General features: G+C 42.7%; 1 protein-coding gene across 1 annotated transcript in view; it reads left to right on the top strand.

Annotated features, from left to right (window-relative positions):
* The first annotated feature begins 1344 nt into the window (after positions 1 to 1344).
* The window catches only part of rab2a (RAB2A, member RAS oncogene family), a 34782-nt gene continuing 9921 nt past the window's right edge, over positions 1345 to 26205 (top strand). Inside the window, exons 1-3 of the mRNA XM_017706333.2 lie at positions 1345 to 1675; positions 10908 to 10979; positions 18758 to 18825. Coding sequence (XP_017561822.1) covers positions 1630 to 1675; positions 10908 to 10979; positions 18758 to 18825 — 186 coding nt within the window. The 5' untranslated portion in view covers positions 1345 to 1629. The remainder of the gene's footprint in view (positions 1676 to 10907; positions 10980 to 18757; positions 18826 to 26205) is intronic.

Here is a 26205-nt window from a genome sequence, read left to right as displayed (position 1 = left end):
GGTGGTAGTTGGTATGGTGTAGTGGGTAGTGGTTGGTATAGTGTAGTGGGTAGTGGTTGGTATAGTGTAGTGGGTAGTGGTTGGTGTAGTGTAGCGGGTAGTGGTTGGTATAGTGTAGTGGGTGGTAGTTGGTATGGTGTAGTGGGTAGTGGTTGGTATAGTGTAGCGGGTAGTGGTTGGTACAGTGTAGTGGGTAGTGGTTGGTATAATGTAGCAGTGGTTGGTATAGTGTAGTGGTTGGTATAGTGTAGCGGGTGGTGGTTGGTATAGTGTAGTGGTTGGTATAGTGTAGCGGGTAGTGGTTGGTATAGTGTAGTGGGTAGTGGTTGGTGTAGTGAAGCGGGTGGTGGTTGGTATAGTGTAGCGGGTGGTGGTTGGTATAGTGTAGCGGGTAGTGGTTGGTATAGTGTAGCGGGTAGTGGTTGGTATAGTGTAGTGGGTAGTGGTTGGTGTAGTGTAATGGGTGGTGGTTGGTGTAGTGTAGCGGGTGGTGGTTGGTGTAGTGTAGCGGGTGGTGGTTGGTATAGTGTAGCGGGTAGTGGTTGGTATAGTGTAGCGGGTAGTGGTTGGTATAGTGTAGCGGGTAGTGGTTGGTGTAGCGTAGTGGGTAGTGGTTGGTGTTGTGTAGCAGGTGGTGGTTGGTATAGTGTAGCGGGTAGTGGTTGGTATAGTGTAGTGGGTGGTAGTTGGTATGGTGTAGTGGGTAGTGGTTGGTAGTGGGTAGTGGTTGGTAGTGGGTAGTGGTTGGTATAGTGTAGCGGGTGGTGGTTGGTATAGTGTAGCGGGTGGTGGTTGGTATAATTGTAAGTCTCTACAAGCGTCTGCCAAACGTAAATAAATATCTTCCCAACATTGATGAACAGTTTACTGTACAAATATTTCTTTTTGTGTTACAGATCTATTGGAGCCCGTGTTCCTGCCCAGCATGGCACAAATGTCTTGATGCTGTACACCTAAGCTACGAAGAACTGAGTGCCTGCTGTTGTAAGTGGACTTCCAGAATGATCTGCCCAAGCAACCGCTGCTGTGGAATTCAGCTTGCAATGGCACATCACCATGTTGAAGGAACACACACCACCACATCAGTGTCACTACAGCGCTGAGAATGACCCACCACCCTCTGTGAGGGTCCATGGGGGTCCTGGCCACTGAAGAACAGGGTTAAAGGGGGTTAACAAAGTATCAGAGAAACAGATGGACTGCAGTCTGTAACTGTTATGGCTGACCGGTGTTTCTCCAAATCGTCCACCGCCGAAACCGAATCGCCCATCCCTGAAAATGGAATGCCGTGCGCGTGCGCGTGCGCGTCCACGTGCGCGCTCCCGCTCGCGTTAGTGCTCGTGCAGTTCCGGTTGCGTGGCGGAGGCGGTCTGTGTGACGCAGCAGCTGCTGGAGGCTCCGGGGTTGTCGGGCTGTTTTTATTGTTCCTTTAACGCATCGAAGAGAGAGAAAAACACAGACGAAGAGAGAGGAGAGAGAAGAGAGAGGAGAAAAGAGAAAGCAGAGAAACAGGCAGGGTTTTCCGAAGAAAGCTCTGCGTGTTCCCCGGAGCTGCGGCTGCTGATTAGTAGTTATAAAGCCGTGTACAGAGCCGCCGCTGCTGCCGCCGCTGCGCTTTAACGGAGGGCGATGGCGTACGCGTACCTGTTTAAGTACATCATCATCGGGGACACGGGTAAGACGCGGCCCGCTGAACCTCCACAGCCGGGCTGGAGGGCTTTAACCTTGCCTTGTTTCATCCTCTTATTTCCGCAGCGCTGAGGTTACTCTTATTCGAATTCCACGTTCCACCTTAAAAGCTGCAGTAGTTCCACTCCGGCACGGGAGGCTCTAGAATGCAACTGCTGCGGCGTTTAAGGTGGAACGGAAAATTCGGATGAGAAGCCGATACGCTAACGTTATAAGATAAAAAAATATTGGCTTAAATAGCGAGTTTTGACCCCAAAACATACGTTTGAGCGAACCCTGTGGTTGTCAAAGTGCCCTTTTATTAAAAAAACGATTAATCAACACTTTCATTTGCTTTGTATGCAGACTGGGTGGGGGAAGCTAACGATGGCTAACGCTAGCGTCTCCGCTAACCTAGTACCCCAATTCAGAGAAAACACCTACCTGTTAAAACGTTCAGACGCTTTAAAAACAACTTGAGTGCACGTTAAAGCCTGTAAATGTGTTTTTATATATTTAAACAGCGCACAGCCGGTTGTGAGTTCGCTTGTTAAGCTAAGCTAATGTTAGCGTCCTTTAATCGCGTAGGCCGGGAGCGTTAGCTTAGCATAGCTGAGCTGTCAGCAGATGTTGGTGAAAATGGCGTTCAGCGAGCTTTGGCTGTCGAGATGATGTCAGGAACGTCTTCCTGAGGTTGGTTTGGTGGTCGTAGGTGCCGTGAAGGCGCGGGACGGGCTCGGTTGGGCTGGGAAATGCCGACCTAGCAGGTTTGTTTTGTCCCAGATGCAAAGGATCCGAAGGGGGAATGCCAGGCAGGGCCCTGCCACCCTGGACTGGCGCTGGACTGCATGGCACCCACACTCCTGTACGAAGAGGGTTCTCCAGTGGTTCTTTTGTAAAGGCAATGGTTCTGTTTAGAACCATGACTTGTGTGTGTATATAGAACCATTTTGCCTGCCTAAATGCTTCTTTGCATGGTGAAATTTGAAGATGGTTCTGCGTAGAACCCTTTTGTGCCTAAACGTTTATTTGCATGGTAAAGCTGTCCTTCAGTTTGAAGAATTTGTTGTATGTGGTTCTGGTTCCGTACAGAACCTTCCTGAATCTTGTTCTGTGTAGCTCCCGAAAAGAGGATGCATGTAGAAATGGTTCTTTAGATTGATAGAGAATGTTTTGACACCTTATATAAAAAAAAGGTTCTTTGCAACACCAAGAAGGTTCTGCTGTTATTTATGATGTTAAGCTTGTAATAATAATGGAGTGCATTTCTGTGCTGTATAGGACCATTTTCATGTTCTCCGTCGATCCGTAGAACCATTCTTGCATACAACCCGTTTTTATAAAATGGATTCTTCAGTCTCCAGAACCATTCCACTGTGTAAAGAACCACTTGAGCATGCAAACTTCTGAGTGTTCATAGTTCTATATAGAACCACTAAAGAACCTTTAAAGAGCTGTCTTTAAGAGTGTAGTATAGCGATGTGTTGTTTTAAACTGTTTAAATGTATTTTTAATGTTAATTTAATACAGACTCATCTTAGTATTACTGCTTATGTGTTACTGATCAACCGTGAAGCGCTCTTGGGGCAGTGGGTTGGGGATCTGGCCCTGTGACCCGGAAGGTTGCCGGTTCGATCCCCAGGGCCGACAGTCCATGACTGAGGTGTCCTTGAGCAAGACACCTAACCCCCAACTGCTCCCCGGGCGCCGTGGATAGGGCTGCCCACCACTCCGGGCAGGTGTGCTCACTGCCCCCTAGTGTGTGTGTTCACTGGTGTGTATGTGGCATTTCACTTCACGGATGGGTTAAATGCGGAGGTGGAATTTCCCCGGTTGTGGGATCAAAAAAGTATCACTTACTTACTTAGAACATTTTGACACGATTCATCAGAATCCAGTTCACTTGTTGAGAACCAGCCAAAAAAAAACAGTTATAGTTAAAGATACTCAGCAACTTGGATTTGGAGGAAATTCCGGATTTGGGGAAATTCCACCTCTGCATTTAACCCATCCGTGAAGTGAAACACCACATACACACTAGTGAGCACACACACACTAGGGGGCAGTGACTAGGGGACACTTGCCCGGAGTGGTGGGCCGCCCTATCCACAGCGCCCGGGGAGCATTTGGGGGTTAGGTGTCTTGTTCAAGGACTCTTCAGTCATGAGCTGTCAACGCTGGTGATCGAACCGGCAGCCTTCTGGTCACAGGGCCGGTTCCCTAACCTCCAGCCCACAACTGCCCCTAACATGCTGTTAAAGCAGTAGGAATCAGGCCACAGAGGTGGGCAATATCACAATGCTTCAAGAAGTTTTCACGACACGTCACAATGTTTTTTTTTTTTTAATTGCATAATTTGGTAAAGTAGAAGTGTCACATTTTAAAAATACTAAAAAATACAAACGCAAAATAATATTTTAAATAACGCACTATCATAAACTATTTATGATTTCCAACATTTATGCAACACTGATGTGGCACAAATGCAGTATCACAAATCCTGAAGAGTTTTTTGACACATATGTCAACATATTTTTTAATAAATTGGATAAATAAATTAGATAAGTTGGAAAAATTGTAGTACTACGTTAAAAATGCTATCAAAACTATTAATACAATGTTTTATTTTCAATATTTCTCTCACTGAGCTGCACAAAATCCAGTCAAACGGCACTAATGATGCCCTCTTTTCAATCCAACACGCAGTTTGGGAGTGTTTTTAAGTACTGATCATTTCCATGATGCGCTCAGAAAAGCATATTGTGTTGTTATTCACCACAATAATGATAAATACTGTCGTCCTGTCCAGCCCTGAGGGGTCATGATGTGTGCAGCACACAGCTGTTTTGTAGGTGTTCTGAACAGTAAGGACGTATGAGTAATGATGCTGAAATGGCTATTAATCAATTCAAATCAGTTTCTTTGGGTTTCATCTGAACATCCTCCGTTTACTTTACCAAAGTAACCGGAGGACATTAGTTTATACCCAGAAATGCACTCTAGGCTGAAACTGTCTGGTTTATTATTAAAGGCATCAGGATTTGGATTTGTAATCATTTCTGTGAGTACACTTCAGACCCCGGGTTCCTATCACTGTCATTGTGCACAGTTTTAAGTTTCTCAGTGCATTTTTCATCAAAACAAAGTTGGTGGGGGTAAACGTCTCAGCCATGTTTTTGGCCTCTGTTAGCTTGAATATCTCAATGTTAGTGATGCAGTGCCAGCTCCTGTACCCGAGTCAACGCGTCAGATGATTTCTACACCGATTAAAGGCTTGTTTATCTACACTGATGCAGTAGCCATAGCGAAGTATCAGTGTCTCCTTAACTTAGTTTCCTGCACAGCGATGAGGCCGTGTTTGCTCATCATCTTAACCTTCGTTTCAGCATCTTCATTCGAAACTCTGAAGCTTATAATTCTTGGATTCTGATCACTGTGAATGAGGTTTGGTGACTAAGCAGGAAAGTGTTGAACTGGTTATATCCAAACAGTTATAACGGTCATTCTTACCGACTCGTCCGTGTTGAAACTCGACCCTCTCTGTGTGGCATTTTTCTGCTATCAGCAAATAGTCCAAGAGCATCAAATTAACCATAATGGGCTACTTGACACCCCCCCCCCCACCCCCACCCCCCCCACACACACACACACCAGAAAGCATCATAACGCACGCTTAAGAATATTTTTGTGCCCAAATTGGTTAATGAGAGGAATTAATATACTGTTACTGTTAAACAGATATGTGGAGTATTTTCTGTTTCTCATGTTTCTGAGATTTTAGCACATTGTTTTGGCATAAAATGTTCATTTTCCTAACAGGCTGAACTGTAGACACTATAGTCAGTTAATTTGCAGTATGTTTAAACATCTTGATCTTCCCATCTGCGGGAACACTAAAAATCAGTGCACCTGAGGCTCTTCTCACCTTTGACTTGTAGGCCTGAACGTGTTTGTCATTTACAAGACCACCACGGCATCCTGTCAGGGTCCTGTTCTCCACTTGAGGAGCCCTTTTAGCATCAGCACATGCATGAAATGTGTTGCGAAGGGTAAACAGGGCTGTAAACAGCAGTGAACAGTTACACGTTGCTCAACCGGCTTTGCTCCAGTGATGCTCACTGAAATCCAATCCGCTCACATGGCCTTTTGATATTGCCCCATCGGGCCTGTGTTAGCTTTCCCTTTCCGTGTTCAGACTTCACCCAGTATTGAAGTTAATGTGAAACCGTGCTTCTTAAAGGGCCCATATCATCAAAAACTGAGTAGTATGTAAATATGGATGTTTTTTTTAAGTATGCAGATTATGAATATGAAAATATAGGTGAAAACAGCCTGTTATGTGGTCATTACATTTGTGATGTCACAAACGGTTTATTTGCATGTGCCTTTTCAGCGTACCGCAGTACTCTTGCCACAGACAAAGACGGGAGTGCTTCAGTCTGGACTGAGGCGCAATACAGGGCAGCCAATTAGAACAGAACTCATTTACATGCCAGTCGTAAAGGCATCAGCCTGTTCAGTTCAAAGATCTGAATCTATATTATACTGTTTTTGGTACGTAACAACATACAAATGACAGTAAAACAATAATGTGGGGTATGGGCCCTTTAATGAAACATGGTGGGAAATATAAAATTTCTTCGTTTATCCTGATTGTGATCTGTCCCAGTGCTGTAACATGTAGGTTAATGAGAAATTACCTCAGCCATCTGTTCCCGGCCCTTTTTAAACGTATTCTAAATCTGCTGGATGTGGTGCAGTTTTACAGGCTGAGAAATGAGGTTTTAGTTATCTAATGTGATCAGGCATCACTGCAGGCCTGGTTTGTTTTGAGTAACAAGGCCCACATAATCCTCTCCACATTTGACACTGATTTTACTCGCTAGATGTGCTGGGTAAGATTCTGCTGTATTGACTTTAACGTCATCCAGGTCTGAAATGAGCACAGCATTGTTGTGATGTGCATATTAATATTGTTTTGTTTTGTTTTTAAGGAGGTTGGAAAGCAGTACAGCCAGTGAGTCAAATATGAACACGTTTTATATCTGAGATAGGAAACACACGGACATTTGTTTTCTGTTAAAAGCACTCCCTAATTTTCCCAAAGTAGAACCTCAAAAGAGAAAAACAAAATATTCACACTTTATTTGTATTTAAATGCAATCTTTGTCTGACAGAATCAGAAAATTAGACTTTTTTCTTAATTATGCTTTGACTTCGAGCAAAAAAATTCAAATCAAAATGAAATTTCTGCAGCATAAACATGTATTATGTTGTAATGCAAAACTATAGTATGCCTTATTGCGTTGTTTGTGCATCATTTGGCAAAGAAGCATATTTTAACCCACTATGTCCACCTAAATTTAGCATAATAAGAAAAAATTTGGCAAATTTGTTTTCATTGCTCTAGAGCTGTGACACTTTGCGTAGTTATGCCTTAGATTTATATCTAACAGTAATCATTAGAATTTATTATTATTTACATGTAATTTTCCTGCTTTTATTCAAATACAAAGGTGACGTTTGTGTTGTTTTGGTAACAGCAAAAACCTTAAGTAGAAGAAGAATTTAGCTTGTAATGTAAGGGCAGTTTAAGCCTTGTGTGGTGGTGGTGTTAGTAGTGGTCTACTGGACCCACCACATTATTGTTTGTTTAAATTAATACAGTCGTAACAATTTATGTAAAAATACCAGATATTTAAAAAAATCACAGGTGTCCAGCGTAGGGTTCTGCTTTAGCAGCTGTAGCCAGTCAGCAGCCTGTCCATGTTGTGTACACACACACACACTTAACAGCAGGCCATGTAGTAGGAGAACAGAGTGAAGGACACAGCACCTCCACACTTTTACTCCCCGTGGGTTCAGCCCAACACCACATGTGTAATATAAATGTGTGGGGGGTGAACAGAGTGAAGCACTGAAAATGGGTTATTTTATATGTTCTTCACAGAAAATGAGCAAAAGCCAAGAATCTGAGGCTGAAATAATAATAAATCACTTTTTTTTTTCTTTTGATAAACATTGAAAATGGCTATCACAGACCTGACCACCCACCTTAACACCTTAAAGGGTCAAAGAGATTCAGTTGGTCAGTTTGTCATGAAGTATTTACACAATGTAAAGTGTAGCTGGTTTCAAAGTTTTCTACATATGAGCTTTTTCTGGCAGCGAAGATACGATAAGAGATCGTAAAGGCATCAGCCTTTTTAGGTGCGCATTGTGATCGTTTTGCAAAAGTCTTCACGTTTGTGCTAAAAAAAAAAACCTACAGGCCAGATGTCAAATGTAAGTCATGGGCGTTAATAGTTTAAATCAGTGTGACTGTTTCTTTGCGTGAGACTTTTTTTTCCCTCTGCTGAGTAAACCTGACCACTGATACTGTGGATCGGTTTGAGTGTGTCATTGATAACATCGACTCCATACGTCTCCCCTGCGAGCGCTCCTTCAGCGTACCTCCCTCGCTTAGCAACCACTGTTGCTCTTGGAAACACGCACACTCCTATGGGCAAAACCTGTTTGTTTCGGCAGATCTTTCTCTCCCCCCTCCCTCGTTAGGAAGCGGACCCTGCTGATTGCATTAGCGGTGTTCATTGCTCTAATTTTGACCAAATGCTCAGCCGGGCTGAGACGTTTAATAAAGCGAGTGACCGTAGATCTCAGAGCCTCCATTTTATACGTGGCCTTTGTCTTCAGACCAAAGTACACAAAGGCGAAGCTCGGCAGTCGACGGCCGCAGGCACTAGAGATGAGCCAGGAGGAGTTTAGAGTGTAGGATTTTATTTATTATGGGTGGATATTGTTTTGTTAGAAATGAGGAGTCTCAGATTTAGCCAAAGTTAACAGAGGCAAATATCTTGGAAATAAGAAGCCAGAACTCCAGTGGTGCACCTGCTGGAGTGAGGCTGTAAATCAAATGGCACTGGATGAATTGCTTATTTTGTTTATCTAGTTGGTAACACTTTATTTGGCATGGCCCTTTGTAGATAATTAATAAACTTTTAACAGATTATCAATAACATCAGTGAAGCACCTTAATACACCGGAGAAAATATCTTGTAGGTGTTCTGTTGATACATTAAGTGATACTTTTTTTTTTGACTAACCTATAATAATCGTACTTACTAATCCTAAAGTTTACCTAGCCCGACAACCTTATCCTGACCCTCACCCTGGCCCTAATCCTAACTCTAACCTTAATCTCAACTCAAAACCTAATCCTGACCCTCACCCTGGCCCTAATCCTACCGCTAATCTTAACCTCAACCCAAAACCTAATCCTGACCCTCACCCTGGCCCTAATCCTACCCCTAATCTTAACCTCAACTCAAAACCTAATCCTGACCCTCACCCTGGCCCTAATCCTACCCCTAATCTTAACCTCAACCCAAAACCTAATCCTGACCCTCACCCTGGCCCTAATACTAACCCTAACCTTAACCTCAACTCAAAACCTAATCCTGACCCTCACCCTGGCCCTAATCCTACCCCTAATCTTAACCTCAACCCTAAACCTAATCCTGACCCTCACCCTGGCCCTAATCCTACCCCTAATCTTAACCTCAACTCAAAACCTAATCCTGACCCTCACCCTGGCCCTAATACTAACCCTAACCTCAACCTCAAAGCTGTTTATCTGGATAGTAAGCATTAACTATGAAATAACAAACAAATAAGCAAATAAATAACAAATAAATGTACAATCCATTGTAGTTTCAAGTGGATTGTATTCATTTAGAAGGGAGCTTGTTTTTCAAAATCTGTACATTCAGTGGTTAGGATGTAAACAAAGAGGTTGAGTGGGTTTGTTGTGAAATGGTTCAGATGTCTCTACAGTGGTGGTGATGGGAACCAGGGGTCGCCATGACTACAACACAGATATAGACATTTTATTTCCCATCCAGAATCACCAGAGAACCTCCATGAGGCTTCTGAGTGTTTGTATGTAGTGTTGATGATGGTAAAATAGAGCAAAATTTAGAAACAGTTTTATTTGCGACTACTTTGTCTTAAAACATCCTAACATCATGAGTAAACTGAAAGAAATGAATTAAAATACATTTTAGGCCGAAACATCACAAACTGTCCTAAAACTGTCATCAGGCAGTGAATTCATAGCCATTTCATGTAGGAACTTTCTGTGAGGAGTTTTTAGAGGGGGACGTCTGGTTCCTATCACCACCACTGTGAACAGTTCTGACTCTGTAAGTTTGCCTAGAACAGAGCATTTCACACCAAACCGCTCTGAACGACTCAGTTTACCTCACAATGCTTTAATTATGCAGAAATTTTTAAAAATTGGTGGTGTTCTCCCTGAAACTGCAGTGTTTATAGTTAGTACCTGCTTTACCTGCGTTCCTACGTTAAAGCAAATGAGCTGCTGCTGATGGAGTTCAATATAAAACCAGGCTGGAGATCAGAGAGACGTCCGGAACCAAAACAGAGATCTTCTAAACTACATATTCATAAGTTCATTAACAAGTGCATGTATTGATGATTATTTATGATATTCTAATGTTGTATGTTTCACAAGCAAAAAAGCCTCACTCCCCGATTTGTTGCCTAGACGTAACGCTGTAGGGAAGTGGAATGAATTTACATGGTTTTATATCATTTCTTCCCATTGAAACAATCAGGGCAACTATGACAAGCACCCCAGCGCACATTTATTATTTGAAAATATTTTGAATTTAATAATGAATAATAAAATCGAATATGTTTTTAATGTGTGCAGTAGAGGGTTAACCATTTTTTCCTCCTAACCTTCTTGTCACTCCCATCAGCTGCAGTCGTGAAGTGACCTTGAAAAAATGCTATGTACATAAAATGTTTGTTGTTTTTATTGTTATTAGTATTATTATTAGTAGTATTGCTACTTAAGCTATTATTACTGTATATTCACTTTTGGAGCATTTCTTTAAGTAGTGTTTCCATATGTCACTGTTGTCGGACTAAAACCTCGTATCTCCATTTTTGTGGTTTTCCAGTTTTTTTTACATAATTTGAAAATACGTTTTGTCCTTTATGTTGTGTCAAACTTTCATGATGAATTGGCCAAAAGAAACGGCCCAAAATTGTTCAGAAATATATCTGGTTCCATTGACTTCTATTAAAAGTAAAGCAGGTTTTTTCCTTCTCCTGTAAAGTTACCATTTTGGAGATACGAGGATCATGTGGAGGTAATAGGATATGGAGCCTGAGTGTGTGCATTCATCTCTCCTTTTCCTGTGTTTGCTTTGCAGGTGTGGGGAAATCATGCCTATTATTACAGTTCACAGACAAACGCTTCCAGCCAGTGCACGATCTCACTATCGGTAAGCTGCTTTCAGCCAAACTCACATCCTCTTAATTATCACAGATGGTAATAAGTCTGTTAGGTCAGGAGATGTAGCTTGGCACCACACAGATTACTGGGAGAGGTTTGTGGTTTTTGAAAAGAGGTATAAGTATTTGAAAGCAGTTTAAAAGAAAAGTTTCTCATACTGCTGATCTGGCCTGTTTAACATACACTGTTGATTTAATGTAGAATTATTCTGGCTGTGTTTGAAAACAAAAACAGGTAGTGCTCAATTAGCATAGACTTCCTTTTAGGCCTGCCGGTTGTTTCTAAAGTGAAGTCAGCAGGCAGGCAAATTTTCTGACATCAAAATCTCTGGCCAGTGCCTTGAAATAACCTTTAAAAGGCCCATGTCATGGAAAACTAGGCTTTTACTCTCCAGTCCTTACAGACTCAGCCTACAGCAGTTTATCCCCGCCCATTCATCCTACAACAGTTTAGCTCCACCCATTCAGCCTGTAGCAGGCAAGCTCCACCCATTCAGCCTACAGCAGATTAGCCTCACCCATTCAGCCTACAGCACATTAGCCCCACCCATTCAGCCTACAGCACATTAGCCCCACCCATTCAGCCTACAGCACATTAGCCCCACCCATTCAGGCTACAGCAGATTAGCCCCACCCATTCAGCCTACGGCAGTTTAGCCCCACCCGTTCAGCCTACGGCAGTTTAGCCCCACCCGTTCAGCCTACGGCAGTTTAGCCCCACCCGTTCAGCCTACGGCAGTTTAGCCCCACCCGTTCAGCCTACGGCAGTTTAGCCCCACCCGTTCAGCCTACGGCAGTTTAGCCCCACCCGTTCAGCCTACGGCAGATTAGCTCCACCCGTTCAGCCTGTGGCAGATTAGCTCCACCCGTTCAGCCTGTGGCAGATTAGGCCCACCCGTTCAGCCTGTGGCAGTTTAGGCCCACCCGTTCAGCCTGTGGCAGTTTAGGCCCACCCGTTCAGCCTGTGGCAGTTTAGGCCCACCCGTTCAGCCTGTGGCAGTTTAGGCCCACCCGTTCAGCCTGTGGCAGTTTAGGCCCACCCGTTCAGCCTGAGGCAGTTTAGGCCCACCCGTTCAGCCTGAGGCAGTTTAGGCCCACCCGTTCAGCCTGAGGCAGTTTAGGCCCACCCGTTCAGCCTTAAAAAGTTACATTTTTAAAACCTTGTGTTATTGACTCTGTGCCATTTATTATGACTAGAGAACCATAATACACTATGTCTGAAATTATCTGGACAGTCCTTCTAATTCAGCTACTTTAAGGTCAGGCATATCTGATTCAGAAGTTCACTGAGGTTGTGTAATCTCCATTAAAAAGCACTTTTCAATATTATTGGATGCTGTGAAGCAGACACACCTGAGCCATTCACCATGTTCACCATGCCCAAGGTCAGGCATGGGCTGGAGGGGTATAAAGCCCCCCAGCATTGGGCTGTGGAGTGATGGAGCTCCATCCAATACCTTTGGGATGAGCTGGAGTGATCTAGAACTGAGCATCCAATGTCAGTACCTGACCTCACTAATGCTCAATCAAATCCTCACAGCAATGTTCAGTATCTAGTGTAAAGCCAGGAGAGGCTGTTACTGCAGCACAAACTCACTATTAACACCTTCATTTCAGAAGAAACTCTGGTGGCCAAGTTTTATTAAGATTAATTTCTTAAGTACCTGTATGTACTCCTCCTAAGCCTCATTCAGTTAATATATTGAAAGTGCAAAGATGGTTATTGTTAAAGACTGACTGCACCAGCTAGTGAAGTCCATTTTTATTTGCACTACGCTGTTGATTGCAGTAACCGTACATTAAACAAGGGATTATAACTTTCCATGAGGTTCTGTTTACCTGCGAATTATATTCAGCAAGTATGTGGACACTGATCATCACACCTGTATGAGCTTGTTGGACATCCTCATGTTGCTCAGCCATGGAAACCTAGGTCATGACGCTCCCAACACAATTTTGTGCTGATTTTGTTTCTGGAGGCTGTTTGGAACTGGTACTGGATGATAGAAACAGGATTTTTTTCATGCTCTGCTGCTCGTGTACTGTGCATCAGCCGTTGTTGCTTGTGTATACTTCTATGTACCGGTAATAGCACTTACAGTTGACTGGGGCAGATCTAGCGGATCACAAACTGACTTGTAGCAAAGGTGGCGTCCTGTTACAGCCACATTCGAAGTCTCTGAGCTCTTCAGTGCGACCCATTCAGCTGACAGTGTTTGTCAGTAAAGATTAGACTAATTAACTTTATTAATCCCAGTTTATTAACTAACAACTTAAATATAATCTGATAATGTGAATATATTGTGATGTTGAAAATCTTGATGCTGAATTGTATCAGTGCAACACGGCGTCACTAAGTGTTTTATTTCTAGTTTAACTGTTCTCCACAGTTAATAGATTTGAGTGTTTTTTCCTCTGTCATGCTGACATTCTACTTTTCAGTCACCTAAACAGCCAAACATGGTCAGAGAAGTGGACTGTGACTGTGACCTGTTGTTTTTTAACACAAAACAGTGAATTAGCACATTTTTACTTCCGCATTTAAACCTGTATTTATTGGCAAAGTCGCAGTAAAAGTGCTGGTCTGGGATCATCTCTGCTCTGCCTGTTTAACTGTGTTGAATATAACATGAAGGGCAAAACTGATTCTAGATCAACACACTTTTTCTCAGGAGTTTGATAAATATGGGCCAGTGGTGTTTACGAGTATGAAGACTCTGGTATCAGGTTGGTTCTACAGCCACAGTTGTAGACGTTATCTTATAGAACGAAGATAAAAATCTGTACAAAAAACAAAGATTGGTTGGTTTTCTATGCTTCTGGACGATGAGCGGGACATGAGTTGGACCTCAATTATAAATTTTTGCTTTTGTTTTTTTTCCTTGACATTAGTCATTTCAAAATCATCATCATCTTTCACCGCTTAATCCAGGCAGGGTCGCGGTAGCACTTGAGAGAACAGAGAATCCCAGTCTCTGTCTGGGATTCAGTCTCGCAGCATCCTTCAGCTCATTCCCGAGAACCCCAAGCCACTCCCAGGCCAATTTGGAGATATAATCCCTCCAGCGGGTCCTAGGACAACCCTAGTCTTGTCCCGGTAGGCCGTGCTGGAAACGCACCCAACGGGAGGCGTCCAGGGGGCATCTGGATCAGATGCCCTAACCACCTCAGCTGGCCGGCTCAGTGCGGAGGAGTAGCGGCTCTACTCCGAGCTCCTACCAGATGACCGAGCTCCTCACCCTATTAAATAGAGTGTAGCCTGCCACCCTGAGAAGAGGTTCATTACCATCGCTTGTATTTGTGATATCATTCTTTCGGTCATTACCCACAGCTCATGACCATAGGTGAGGGTCGGGATGTAGACCGACAGGTAAACAGAGAGCTTCGTCTTGTGGCTCAGCTCCCTCTTAACCACTACAGTCCGGTACAGTGACCGCATCACTGCTGCCACCTGTCCCAGCCGATCTCACCATCTCTCTTCCCGTCACTCGTGAACAAGACCCTGAGATACTTAAACTCCTCCACCTGGGGAAGGTCCTTTCCCTTTACCTGGAGTGGGCATGCCATCCTTTTCCGGGCTAAGACCATGGACTCGGATTGGGAGGTGCTGATCTGCATACCAACTGCTTCACACTCAGCTGGTCAACCAGAATGATCAACCAAAATCGAATATTTATATATTTATTGATTGTTAGACCGACCTTTAACTAGGGATTCATCCATCATGAATATTTTTATGGCGGACTCCAGTTCCGTTTCAGCAAAGTTGGCCAATTACCTGAAGCTGACACTGTGTGGGATAAATGAACACATGAACCGTACTAGCACTTTCTAATAGCCAAAGCCATTTATTTACTCTTTAATTGGCTAGACTACCAGTTTAAATCAGTAAAAAAAAAAAAGTAATAAAATAACGTAAATCAAGTCAATTGTTAATATGCAACATTGATATCTGCAGTAGGGGTTGCGCAACTGTTAATTTTGTCCCAGTCAACTGGTTGTTCAAAAAAAGTAGTCGAGTAGTCATTATTACCACATTTTGTAAGAAAGCAAGTCTTCCGGATGTCTGTAGAAGTATTTTGTTAGCATGTTGGTAACAGAGGCTGGTCAGCAGATGTGGTCTGAGGTGTGACTGCAGAAGAGGATTTGTTGTGTTTCAGTAAGTTTCGGTCTCAGACATTCAGCACACAGAGTTACTCAGGCTGTCTGATGTGAACTGCACGCTAAAATCACCACAGCCCTCATAAACATGTCTCTCACAGGGAGCTCAAGCCCATTGAGATAAAGGCAAGCAGTTGCATCTCTACTCACCAGGAGGCCTTTCAAATACAGGCCTGTTCACTGAACCAGCTAACATTCATATCCCATTTTAAACACTATTAATGATTTATGTTTGAAGCCGTAGTAAACAAGATATCTTCGTGGGTTTACTGACTGCTACTCCCAAGTTTGTTTCTGCTACGTGTGCCATGCTGAACGGTCTGTGATTGGATGTTCTACATGCAGTCAAACGGCCCTTTCCTATGACAGCACTCTAAACCTACCCGGTCTGCCAGTTTGCAGTGCTCTTCTAAATTGTTTTCAGCACTAACATACTGGCATTTTAAAGTGGTCTTCAGTGGAAAGTTGGTCATGGCTGATACTTTTTTTTTTTTTTTTTTTTTTTGGTAGGTTTGTCTAGTTTTATAGTATGTCCTACTAGTATGTCCTACAGTAAGAGAAATCGCATAAGCAAGCCGTTACAGATTTCTCACCAATTCACTGTTGTTGTTTTTTTTCACTGGCAAGACAATCCAGCAAAATGCAATAACGCAAGTTCTCACAATACACAATGTCATTATATTTCTGACATGATACATTTTGAAAAATAAAGCAGCACCACATTTTAAAAATATCAAACTACGAATAATCTGGTTTTATATTTGAAATTTCACACACTGTGCTTCACTAAATCTAATTAATCAGGGTTAATTAGGCAGAAGTATTGACAATATGCATGAAATGCTCAGAAAAGCATATTGTGTAACTTATCACAGTGACAAATATAGTCATAAAGCCCAGCCCTAGTTACTGCCATGTTAAATGGTGTGGTATACACTTTAATTAAAGAGGTACATTAAGCATTACTGAGCATTTAAAGCTTGAGAAACTATCCCTCAAACCATCTAGTTGATTGAGATTTGATTTTGTTGTTGTTAGTACAAACCGGATTCCAAAAAAGTTGGGACACTAAACAAATTGTGAATAAAAACTGAATGCAATGATGTGGAGATGGCAAATGTCAATATTTTATTCAGAATAGAACATAGATGAAAGATCAAAAGTTTAATCTGAGTAAATGTAACATTTTAAAGGAAAAATATGTTGAATCAAAATTTCACAGTCGCAACAAATCCCAAAAAAGTTGGGACAAGTAGCAATAAGTGGCTGGAAAAAGGAAATTGAGCATATAACGAACAGCTGGAAGACCAATTAACACTAATTAGCTCAATTGACAAAATGATTGGGTATAAAAAAAGCTTCTCAGAGTGTCAGTGTCTCTCAGAAGCCAAGATGGTAAGAGGATCACCAATTCCACCATTGTTGCGCAGAAAGATAGTGCAGCAATACCAGAATGATGTTACCCAGTGTAAAATAGCAAAGACTTTTAAGTTATCATCATAAACCGTGCATAACATCATCAAAAGATTCAGAGAATCTGGAACAATCGCTGTGCGTAAGGGTCAAGGCCGTAAAACTCTACTGGATGCTCATGATCTCCGGGCCCTTAAACGTCACTGCACCTCAAACAGGAATGCCACTGTCAAGGAAATAACAGAATGGGCTCAGGAATACTTCCAGAAAGCATTGTCAGTGAACACAATCCACCGTGCCATCCGCCACTGCCAGCTGAAACTCTACAGTGCAAAGAGGAAGCCATTTCTAAGCAAGCTCCACAAGCTCAGACGTTTGCACTGGGCCAGGGGTCATTTAAAATGGAGTGTGGCAAAACAGAAGACTGTTCTGTGGTCAGATGAGTCACGATTTGAAGTTCTTTATGGAACACTGGGACGCCATGTCATCTGGACCAGAGAGGACAAGGATAACCCAAGTTGTTATCAACGCTCCGTTCAGAATCCTGCATCACTGATGGTATGGGGTTGCATGAGTGCTTGTGGCATGGGCAGCTTGCATGTCTGGAAAGGCACCATTAATGCAGAGAACTATATTCAGGTTCTAGAACAACATATGCTCCCATCTAGACGTCATCTCTTTCAGGGAAGACCCTGCATTTTTCAACAAGATAATGCCAGACCACATTCTGCAGCAATCACAACGTCATGGCTACGTAGGAGAAGGATCCGGGTACTGAAATGGCCAGCCTGCAGTCCAGATCTTTCACCTACAGAGAACATTTGGCGCATCATAAAGAGGAAGGTGCGACACAGAAGGCCCAAGACGATTGAACAGTTAGAGGCCTGTATTAGACTTGAATGGGAGAGCATTCCTATTTCTAAACTTGAGAAACTGGTCTCCTCTGTCCCCAGACGTCTGTTGAGTGTTGTAAGAAGAAGGGGGGATGCCACACAGTGGTGAAAATGGCCTTGTCCCAACTTTTTTGGGATTTGTTGACGCCATGAAATTTTGAAACAACATATTTTTCCCTTAAATTGATACATTCTCTCAGTTTAAACTTTTGATCTGTGATTTGTGTTTTATTCTGAATAAAATATTGACATTTGCCATCTCCACATCATTGCATTCAGTTTTTATTCACAATTTGTTTAGTGTCCCAACTTTTTTGGAATCCGGTTTGTATTAGTATTAGTGGTGGTGGTGGTGAAGCTACACTTATTAGTCCCACAATGAGCAAATTTCACCCCTGTGCAGTGAAACACACACAGTAGTGAATGCACATATACTAGGGGGCAGTGAGCACGGTAGCCCAGAGTGGTGGGCAGCTCTAACCATGGCACCCAGGGGAGCAGTTGGGGCTTGGGTGTCTCGCTCAAGGGCACTTCAGCCACTTACTGTCGGCTCAAGGGGTTGAGCCGGGCAGTGGTTCCATATAGAACCTTGAATACATAAATGCTTCTTCGCGTGGTTAAATGGTTCCTCAGTAGGAGGGAATATATGGCCCTGTAAAGAAGCTTTTAAAAAGTAGTTCTAAATTGCACCAAAAAGGTCTCCACTATCGTCATTTCTGTAAGTCAAAGAGCTTTTTTTGATAGTACATTGAAACTTTTTTCCCCTTTTCTAAGAGTGCTGTGCTACACACTCAGAAAGAGGCATAAAGCTGTCTCTGGGTCAGCCCCCCTCTAGTCACGGGTGGTTCCCTCAAGGCTCCATCACAGTACCTTTAGTCAGGGAACATAACCATAATCCACTGAAATAGCCTCCAGGCTTTTATTCTACTGCTCCGTTATAAAACATTTGGTTATGAAAAGGTACAAATACCAACTTTTTACCTGGAAAAACTGATTTAAGCTTCAGAATCAGACCTTAAAACCACTGTAGAACCTTGGAGGGAACACTTACGCTGTTTGTACCCTGATGAACGAGAAATGTACCTGCACAGAACCATCATTAATAACTGTAGTAAGAATATTATTTTCTTTTGTGCCATCTGTGATGTTCATGTTTGTTGGTTTAATTCACAAAGCATAATTAACATTTATATATTTATAAATGCACAGCAAAGAAGTAGAACTACATCCCAGTTCAGACTATGTGGCTTCACTTTGTACGGTGTTTCTGATCTTGTTCTGTTTTTCTTTTTGTTTTGCAGGTGTAGAATTCGGAGCGCGGATGATCACTATAGATGGCAAACAGATAAAGCTTCAGATCTGGGATACGGTAAGTGTAATGAGTAATGAGTGAACATTTACAGCTCCTGCATCTTCTGTCTTTACTCATACAGAGTGTGTGCAGCGCTGTGTGAGCCTTTCTGTTAAATTCAAAAGATTGAATCGTCGTTGTCTGTACTCAGTCTGAGCTACTGAAACACACAGGCTACGTTTACACAGCAGGCAAAAGTAGCCCGAATCTGATTTTCTCACCAAATCCAAATTGTTTGACTGTTCACATTACCTGTCTGTCTGTCTATCTATTCATTTATTTATTTATTTTTGGATTTTAACCCGATTTTTCTCCCCAGTTTAATCGTTTCCAATTCCACCCACTAGTTAGGACTTCCCCAATCACATAATGCCCTCAGCGTTAGGAGGGTGAAGCCAGCACAGGCTTCCTCTGAGACCTGTGAAACCAGCCACCGCTTCTTTTCAAACTGCCACTCACTCAACGACATGGGACAGCCGAATGAGCTCGGAGGAAAGCGCCAACCGCCAGATCTGTTACGTCAGCTAACAGACGCCTGTGCTGACTATCATTGTGTTGAGTGATGCGGGGAGAAGGGGGGGCCACCTTACCCACCCAAAGAGAGCGAGGCCAATTGCGCTGTCATGGACTCCCAGTTACGGACGGCTGCAGCATCACCAGGGATCGAGCGCTTAGATGATTGCGCCACTCAGGAGCCCCCACATTATCTTTTCAATGTTACCTGTATGCGACATCAGTCTGAACAGATTAGCTCCTAAACCAACCAGCATGCACAAAAGAACAGAGCTTCACAAGGTGGAGGTAAACAGTAATGACAGCCAGCGAGCTCCAGTCGCTCCCGGAGCTTTCGGTTTCGTCTTGGCCAGCATCGCAGGAGCGATTATGAAGTTTCAGTGTTTGACAACTGGACTCATCACCCAGAATGTGTTTGAGTTCACCGTAAAAAGGGCACGTTATTCGGCCACGGCCACTTCTTTGGTTTGTGTCCTCAGATTCTTTAAATGCTGCGGCCTCGGGCTCCTCCGGCCGCGTTCGGCCGTCTTGAAACCTCTTCGAACATGGAGCGGCTGCAGTGAGTCTCTTCTATTTTTTGATACAGAAACATCAGCCTAAATGTTTGAGTCCCAGCAGCACGAAATAATGACGGATGTCGAGTTGGATTGATGTAAAAGTCGCATGAATTTCGGTCCGGATGTTCAGAGTCGCTTTGCTGCAGATTGGATACAGATCAGATTTCAGTACCACATATCAAAGCGTCTCAATTCGAAAGTGAAAATGTCAGATTCCGTGTGTTTTTGCCATTCACGCTGACACACAAATGACACATCTATGACACATATGAGGAAAAAGGTCGAGTATAGGCCACTTTTACATTGTGTGCCATACACATTCAGTTTTAGGTGTAGAAAATTAGTGTCTCTCCTCATTTAACACACCTAATTAAGCTCATCAGCTAACTGGCCAGGCCTTTGTAAGTTTGCTGGCTAATTGAGAAGCGCTGGCATAAGAAACATACTGTAGACAACCTACCAAGTCTAGATTTTGAAAACATTGTGCCTTTTGGCTCCATGGCTGTGTTCACATGCAAAGATTTTGACAGTCCGATTGAATGAATTCCGATTACAGATTAAGACTTAGGTGTTTCTCACTCTGCTCACCAATCTGATGGAAAAGCTCTGTTTACATTCACACGACAAGTAATCCGATCCAAAATGACACGCATGACCAGAGAACCGCTTAGTGTGGACGTTACCATGGCAACCAGCAATACGCGAGTCCAGTCAGAGAGAGATGAGCAGCAGTGAGCAGTGCTTGTGTTTTTAACTGCTTTAAAGTGATGTCAGACTCAGGAAAACGTCCTTCACATGTCCTTATTAAAGAAGGCCAAAAGGAAGACGTTGTGTTCTGAGACACACAAGCTGGATGTCGGTCCCACTGCTGTCTTAAAGATCAGAGCATAAACTTCATCTTCTCTGCAGACCAGTTTCTGCTTCGCCGTGTTGAACAGTATAAACTCTCACTATGATGCGACGCACATGCAGCACGGACTTATTTACAGGATTACCCACCTCATTCAATCGGATAGAGACTGTATTCTGATTGACCTCAATCAGACTAGACTATTCCGACTGAGCTATTAGTCGGATTATTAACAGATTTTAAGGCTACAAAAATCTGAATAAACTATTAAAATCATGAATATTGTATATAAAATAGTATATAAATAACAAATAACAGCAAAAGAAAGGTATTTTGTAACAAAAGCAAAATTGACTCAGGAAAATTGGAATAGAAACGGCAAGCACATTGCAAAATGATGAAATATTGAAGTAACAAGCGTGACAGCTCTGATGAGGGACAGTAATTGTTGAAGTCAGCAGCTGCAGTGCTGTTATGAAGGGGAAGTGCAGAATAATAGAAACAGCAGATAAAGAGCAGTCTGCAGTTTCATGTGTGTAAATAAAAATAGCATCAATATTTTAAAGCTTTTGCATGTAGTATTTTTCTTGCATATCATTTGGAGCATGTGTAGTTTTGTGTAACCAAAACAAAGCGTTTTACATGGCCATTTTCAGATCCATCTGTGTTCTCTATATCCAAGCTAGTTCTGTACTGTGCCTTTAAAACAGATATGTAAATGAGGTTTGTTCACAGTGGCTGCCTTCAGTCTGGGCCGAAACACTCCATATAACTTCAGCCTGAATGGGACAGAACATCTGTAGGTCTACTAGGCACATATATACATATTCACACACCAATCAGACATAACATTATGACCACCTCCTTGTTTCTTCAGTGGTCAGGACCCCCATGGACCCTCACGGAGCAGATAGTGGATCATAGTCAGCACTACAGTAACACTGACGTGGTGGTGGTATGTTAGTGTGTGTTGTGCTGGTATGAGTGGATCAGACACAGCAATGCTGGAGTTTTTAAACACTGTGTCCACTCACTGTCCACTTTATTAGACACTCCTACCTTGTCAGTCCACCTTGTAGATGTAAAGTCAGAGACAACAGCTCATCTGCTGCTGCACAGTTTGTGTTGGTCATCCTCTAGTCCTTCATCAGTGGTCACAGGACGCTGCCCACAGGACGCTGTTGGCTGGATATTTTTGGTTGGTGGACTTTTCTCAGTCCAGCAGTGACACTGAAGTGTTTAAAAACTCCAGCAGCACTGCTGTGTCTGATCCACTCATACCAGCACAACACACACTAACACACCACCACCACATCAGTGTTACTGCAGTGCTGAGAATAACCCACCACCCAAATAGTACCTGCTCTGTGAGGGTCCATGGGGGTACTGACCACTGAAGAACAGGGTAAAAGGGGGTAACAAAGTATCAGAGAAACAGATGGACTACAGTCTGTAACTGTAGAACTACAAAGTGCAGCTATACAGTAAGTGGAGCAGATAAAAAGGACAATGAGTGTAGAAACAAGGAGGTGGTCAGAATGTTACGCCTGATCCGTGTGAAAGCAGTGAGTTCAAAACATGCTGTTTTAATGTTCTATGGACTGTATGGTACATTTTGAAACCTTATTGTTTATGTGCTGCATTAAACTCTTGTCCTCACTTTATTTTAAAAAAAAACCTCACTCTGTCATGATACAGGTTCTTTAAATAGTCTAACAACGCTGCTTATTTCTTTCTCTTGTGAAAGAGAACTCAGTCATACTTTAAAAAGTGCCTTTGGTTTTTACGTGTCTAATCCAGCGTTGATTATCTCACTGCTCAAATAAATAGCCGAGTCTCCAAATTGCAGGTGTGTCAGTCACAGGCATAAATTTGCATGTGTCAGTAGAGACAGTTAACAAGGGAAAACTGGATAACTTAAGTGAAACGGCAGGTGAAAGGTGGGATAGATGCCAAAAACGGCAACAAATGGCTTCCTCTGACTGCAGGTCTCAGTTTAAACCTCCTAAATCCAGCCCACGGTATTATTACCTTCACAAAGCTGACATTTTATTATGGATCTGCTATTTAAGAGCCACCTGTAGTCAGTGGTGAACACAGATTTGATGTAATGAGCACTAAATTATCTCCGACTTTGCTTTTATTTTGCCCTCCCTGCGTCAGCCGTCAACCCTCTTCCAGCTGCTGAGGCCGTCCTTCTTGACAAATGGTTCATTTCCTGAATGCTCATAGCTCAGGACTTGTGTAGCAGCATTCCAAGCAGGGGTAGAACTGCAATGAAGACGAAAGGCAGAAAAAACTCATTATGAATGATGTAAATCACATCAGCTTTCCTTTGTTTTGTCTACCTCCTGTATGCACCACCCTTCAGGCTTAAAGAACGAGCTGAGGTGTCAGAATTAAAGTTGTGGGACACGGATTCAGCGTTTCAGAAGGAATATTAGGATGTGCCTGTCCTTGTGGATGTCTTTGCTCAGTGGGTGGGGCTGTTTGAGTTGGCTGTTTTTCCTGCTCTACCACACCCAATTCAGCTCATCAGATAATTACAGAGCACTGGAGTTCAATCAGATCGCAATTAGTCGTTACAGCAGGGTAAACATGAAGCAGCTCGGTCTCACGGGTCTCCTGGGCCACAATTGTGTGCCATTAGTGAGGCATTATAGGGGAATTCCACGGATATTTCAAAATTTCTGCATGATTAAAAGATGTAAACATAGTTGTTCAGAGAAACGAGTCAGAATTATTCAGTGGTGGTGATGTGAACACCATCAAAAAGATGGTTAAAAAGATGGTTCTGTGTAGGAACGTGTTCTAAATAGATCCATTTCGTACTTTTAACCGTTCAGATGGTGAAATGGTTATTCAGATTGATTTAGAACATGTATATGGGTCTATAAAGGGCTGCTTCCATATAGCATCAAAAAGGGCTCTGCTGTTGTGACCTGTGTTAAGCTTGTAACAGTAGAACCCTTTTAGGTGTGATCTAGAACCATACACAGCACATTCATCATCACTCTGAAGAACCATATCACCATGCAAGGAACTCTTTAAATAGCACCATTCCTTTCCCTAAAGACCCTCATACAACCATCTTTTTTAAGAGTGAGGTTTTTGCAGGACAGAGAGAACATTTTTCCCAGCTTAATGACTTTTCCCATCATCAACATTCCATATAAACTCAGAAGACTCGTGCAGGTTCACTGGTGGTTTTGGATAGTAAATAAAATGTCTATATTAGAGTTGTAGTCATGGCGACCCCTGGTTCCCATCACCATGACTATAGACAAGGTCTAAGATGGTTACATTTCTTGACAATGTGGCATTTTATATTTAAACCCTGTAAATTACTTGCTTCTCAACCACTAAACTGATGTGGAAATTTGGGGACAAATTATGGAATTCCCCTTTAAGAACTCTGTAAACGGAGTGACTGTTTACTGTAACAGTTTGGGCAGAAATGTAAACTGACGCACTGTTATCTATAAATATGGGCTAAAGTACAGACAGAATTCAGACTTTAAGGTGCTACTGTGTAAAGCTACTGTACTTTGGTCCATGTTTATAGATGGTGAGTCAGACGTCTATTAGAGGTCACTCAGAGGGCCCATATAATGGACAACATGATGTAAATATTTGTTAAAGTTTAAATTGTACCATTCACTCACCTGTCCATACAGCCCATATGTGATTATTCAGCTAAAACATTTTTGTTTAAACCTTTTTGGTTTAATTGTTTCTAACACACTTGCATATATCTGACTTTTCAGCCTGTAGCAGTTAAACCCCGTTCAAATTAATGCACAGATACTGTTTATTTGCAGAATGTTAACATACTGGGGGAAAACCGTAGTGTGACCTGCTGAACGGGTGTATTTAGGCCCGATCCCGTTTCACCCCTCACCCCTACCCCTTAGCCCTATTGCTCCGTTTTGAGTGTTCATGTCTAGGTGTAGGGTGTCCAGATTCTTGTTGAGATAGAGGGCCAGGGTGAAGTGTTGGGGTTACATGACCCTCCAAAAAGAGGTTTTTCAGCGACTCCAAACAGAGATATGAGAAAAGGGGGGGAAAAAAGGCAAGATGCTGAACAAGTGTGAATGTGAGAATTTTCTCTGATAAAAATGACAATAGCCATCATATTATCTTCGTTTAATGTTGTTTTGTTATGGTTCTTCTCTTTATGACAGGCATTAAAATGTAGTACTATGCTGACGTCTCAGTAGCTAGCTAGCTAACTTTCCCGTTCCACCTTAAATAGTCCAGCTGTTCTGACGCCTGAAGTGCCAAAATGTAACTGCTACTCCACTTAAGGTCGATGGTAAAAATTGGAGAAGAATCTGAGAGAATATCTGACTTCAGCTTCATATCACTGAAGAATTAGGGGTGGTGATAGTAAATAATTGCCCCCTCTTTGAAGGCTATGATCCCTAAATGTAACTAAAGCCCAGCAGTGAGGAGCTGAACTTTCCCCTCCTCTGCTGTCACTGCAGACGGGCAGGGTCGCCTACAGAGCAGCGCTAGTAGCTGTTAATGAAGTGATGCTCTTTATATCTGAGGCTCCCATTTCAAAGGGAAGATCTCGACCACTGCCCTGTAACTCAGTTCCAAGGAGCAACACTTGAAAACAAGGGGTAGGGGTAAAAATAAATGAGATTATTGGTCCTTTATCTTTTAATTCCAATATGTCAAACAAAAGTAGGCTTTACACTGGCTGTTGGTTCATTACTGTGAGGATTTGTTGGATGGTCAGTTCTGGATCAAAGGTATTGGCTGGAGCTCCATCACTCCATAGAACATAGTTCCACTGCTCCGCAGCCCAGTGCTGGGTGGCTTTACACCCCTCTAGCCCACGCTGGGCATTGGGCATGGTGATCTGGTGTAGCTGCTCCAGAGTGTCCCATTCTATTGGTCATAGCTTTTCTTTGGAGATTTTATGAGCTGTTTCAGCCGTGAGTGGCTGAATTCACTCATTAGAAGGACTGTCTGGATACTTTTGGATATGTCGTGTCTGTGCTGGTTGTGAGGCTGATGGTTTGTCTTGTTTTCGTAGCCTCTGCTGTTTGCCTCTGCTGTTCATCTCTGCTGACATTGTACAGTCATCTAGACATTTTCAGATAGGCTGTGCTCTGGGAGTTGAGCTGAATTGAGAGATCAGTCATGCACTACTGCTGCCGTGAGCTGCTAAAAAGGCCTGAAGAGCCAAACAAGGCTTCTGCACGGAGGCTTGTTGGCCAGCAGGGGGAGCCAGAACACTTGAAATATGTTTGACTATCATGAGTTTTAATTTAAGGCTTTTAGTGACATATCAAACAGTTAAGGTCTTTTTTTTGTTTTTTTGGGGTTTTTTGTATTAAAAAATTGGAATAAATTTCTTATGTATGTGTTTATTTATTTTTACACTTTTTGCTGTTTTTTTGTTTGTTTTTAGCTGTGTCTAGGGTTAATTTAATACTTTGTGCACCTCTTACATGGTGGTGAGAC

Source organism: Pygocentrus nattereri, chromosome 17, assembly GCF_015220715.1.
Source record: "Pygocentrus nattereri isolate fPygNat1 chromosome 17, fPygNat1.pri, whole genome shotgun sequence".
Lineage (NCBI taxonomy): Eukaryota > Metazoa > Chordata > Actinopteri > Characiformes > Serrasalmidae > Pygocentrus > Pygocentrus nattereri.
This window is presented reverse-complemented; position numbering and strand designations above follow the sequence as displayed.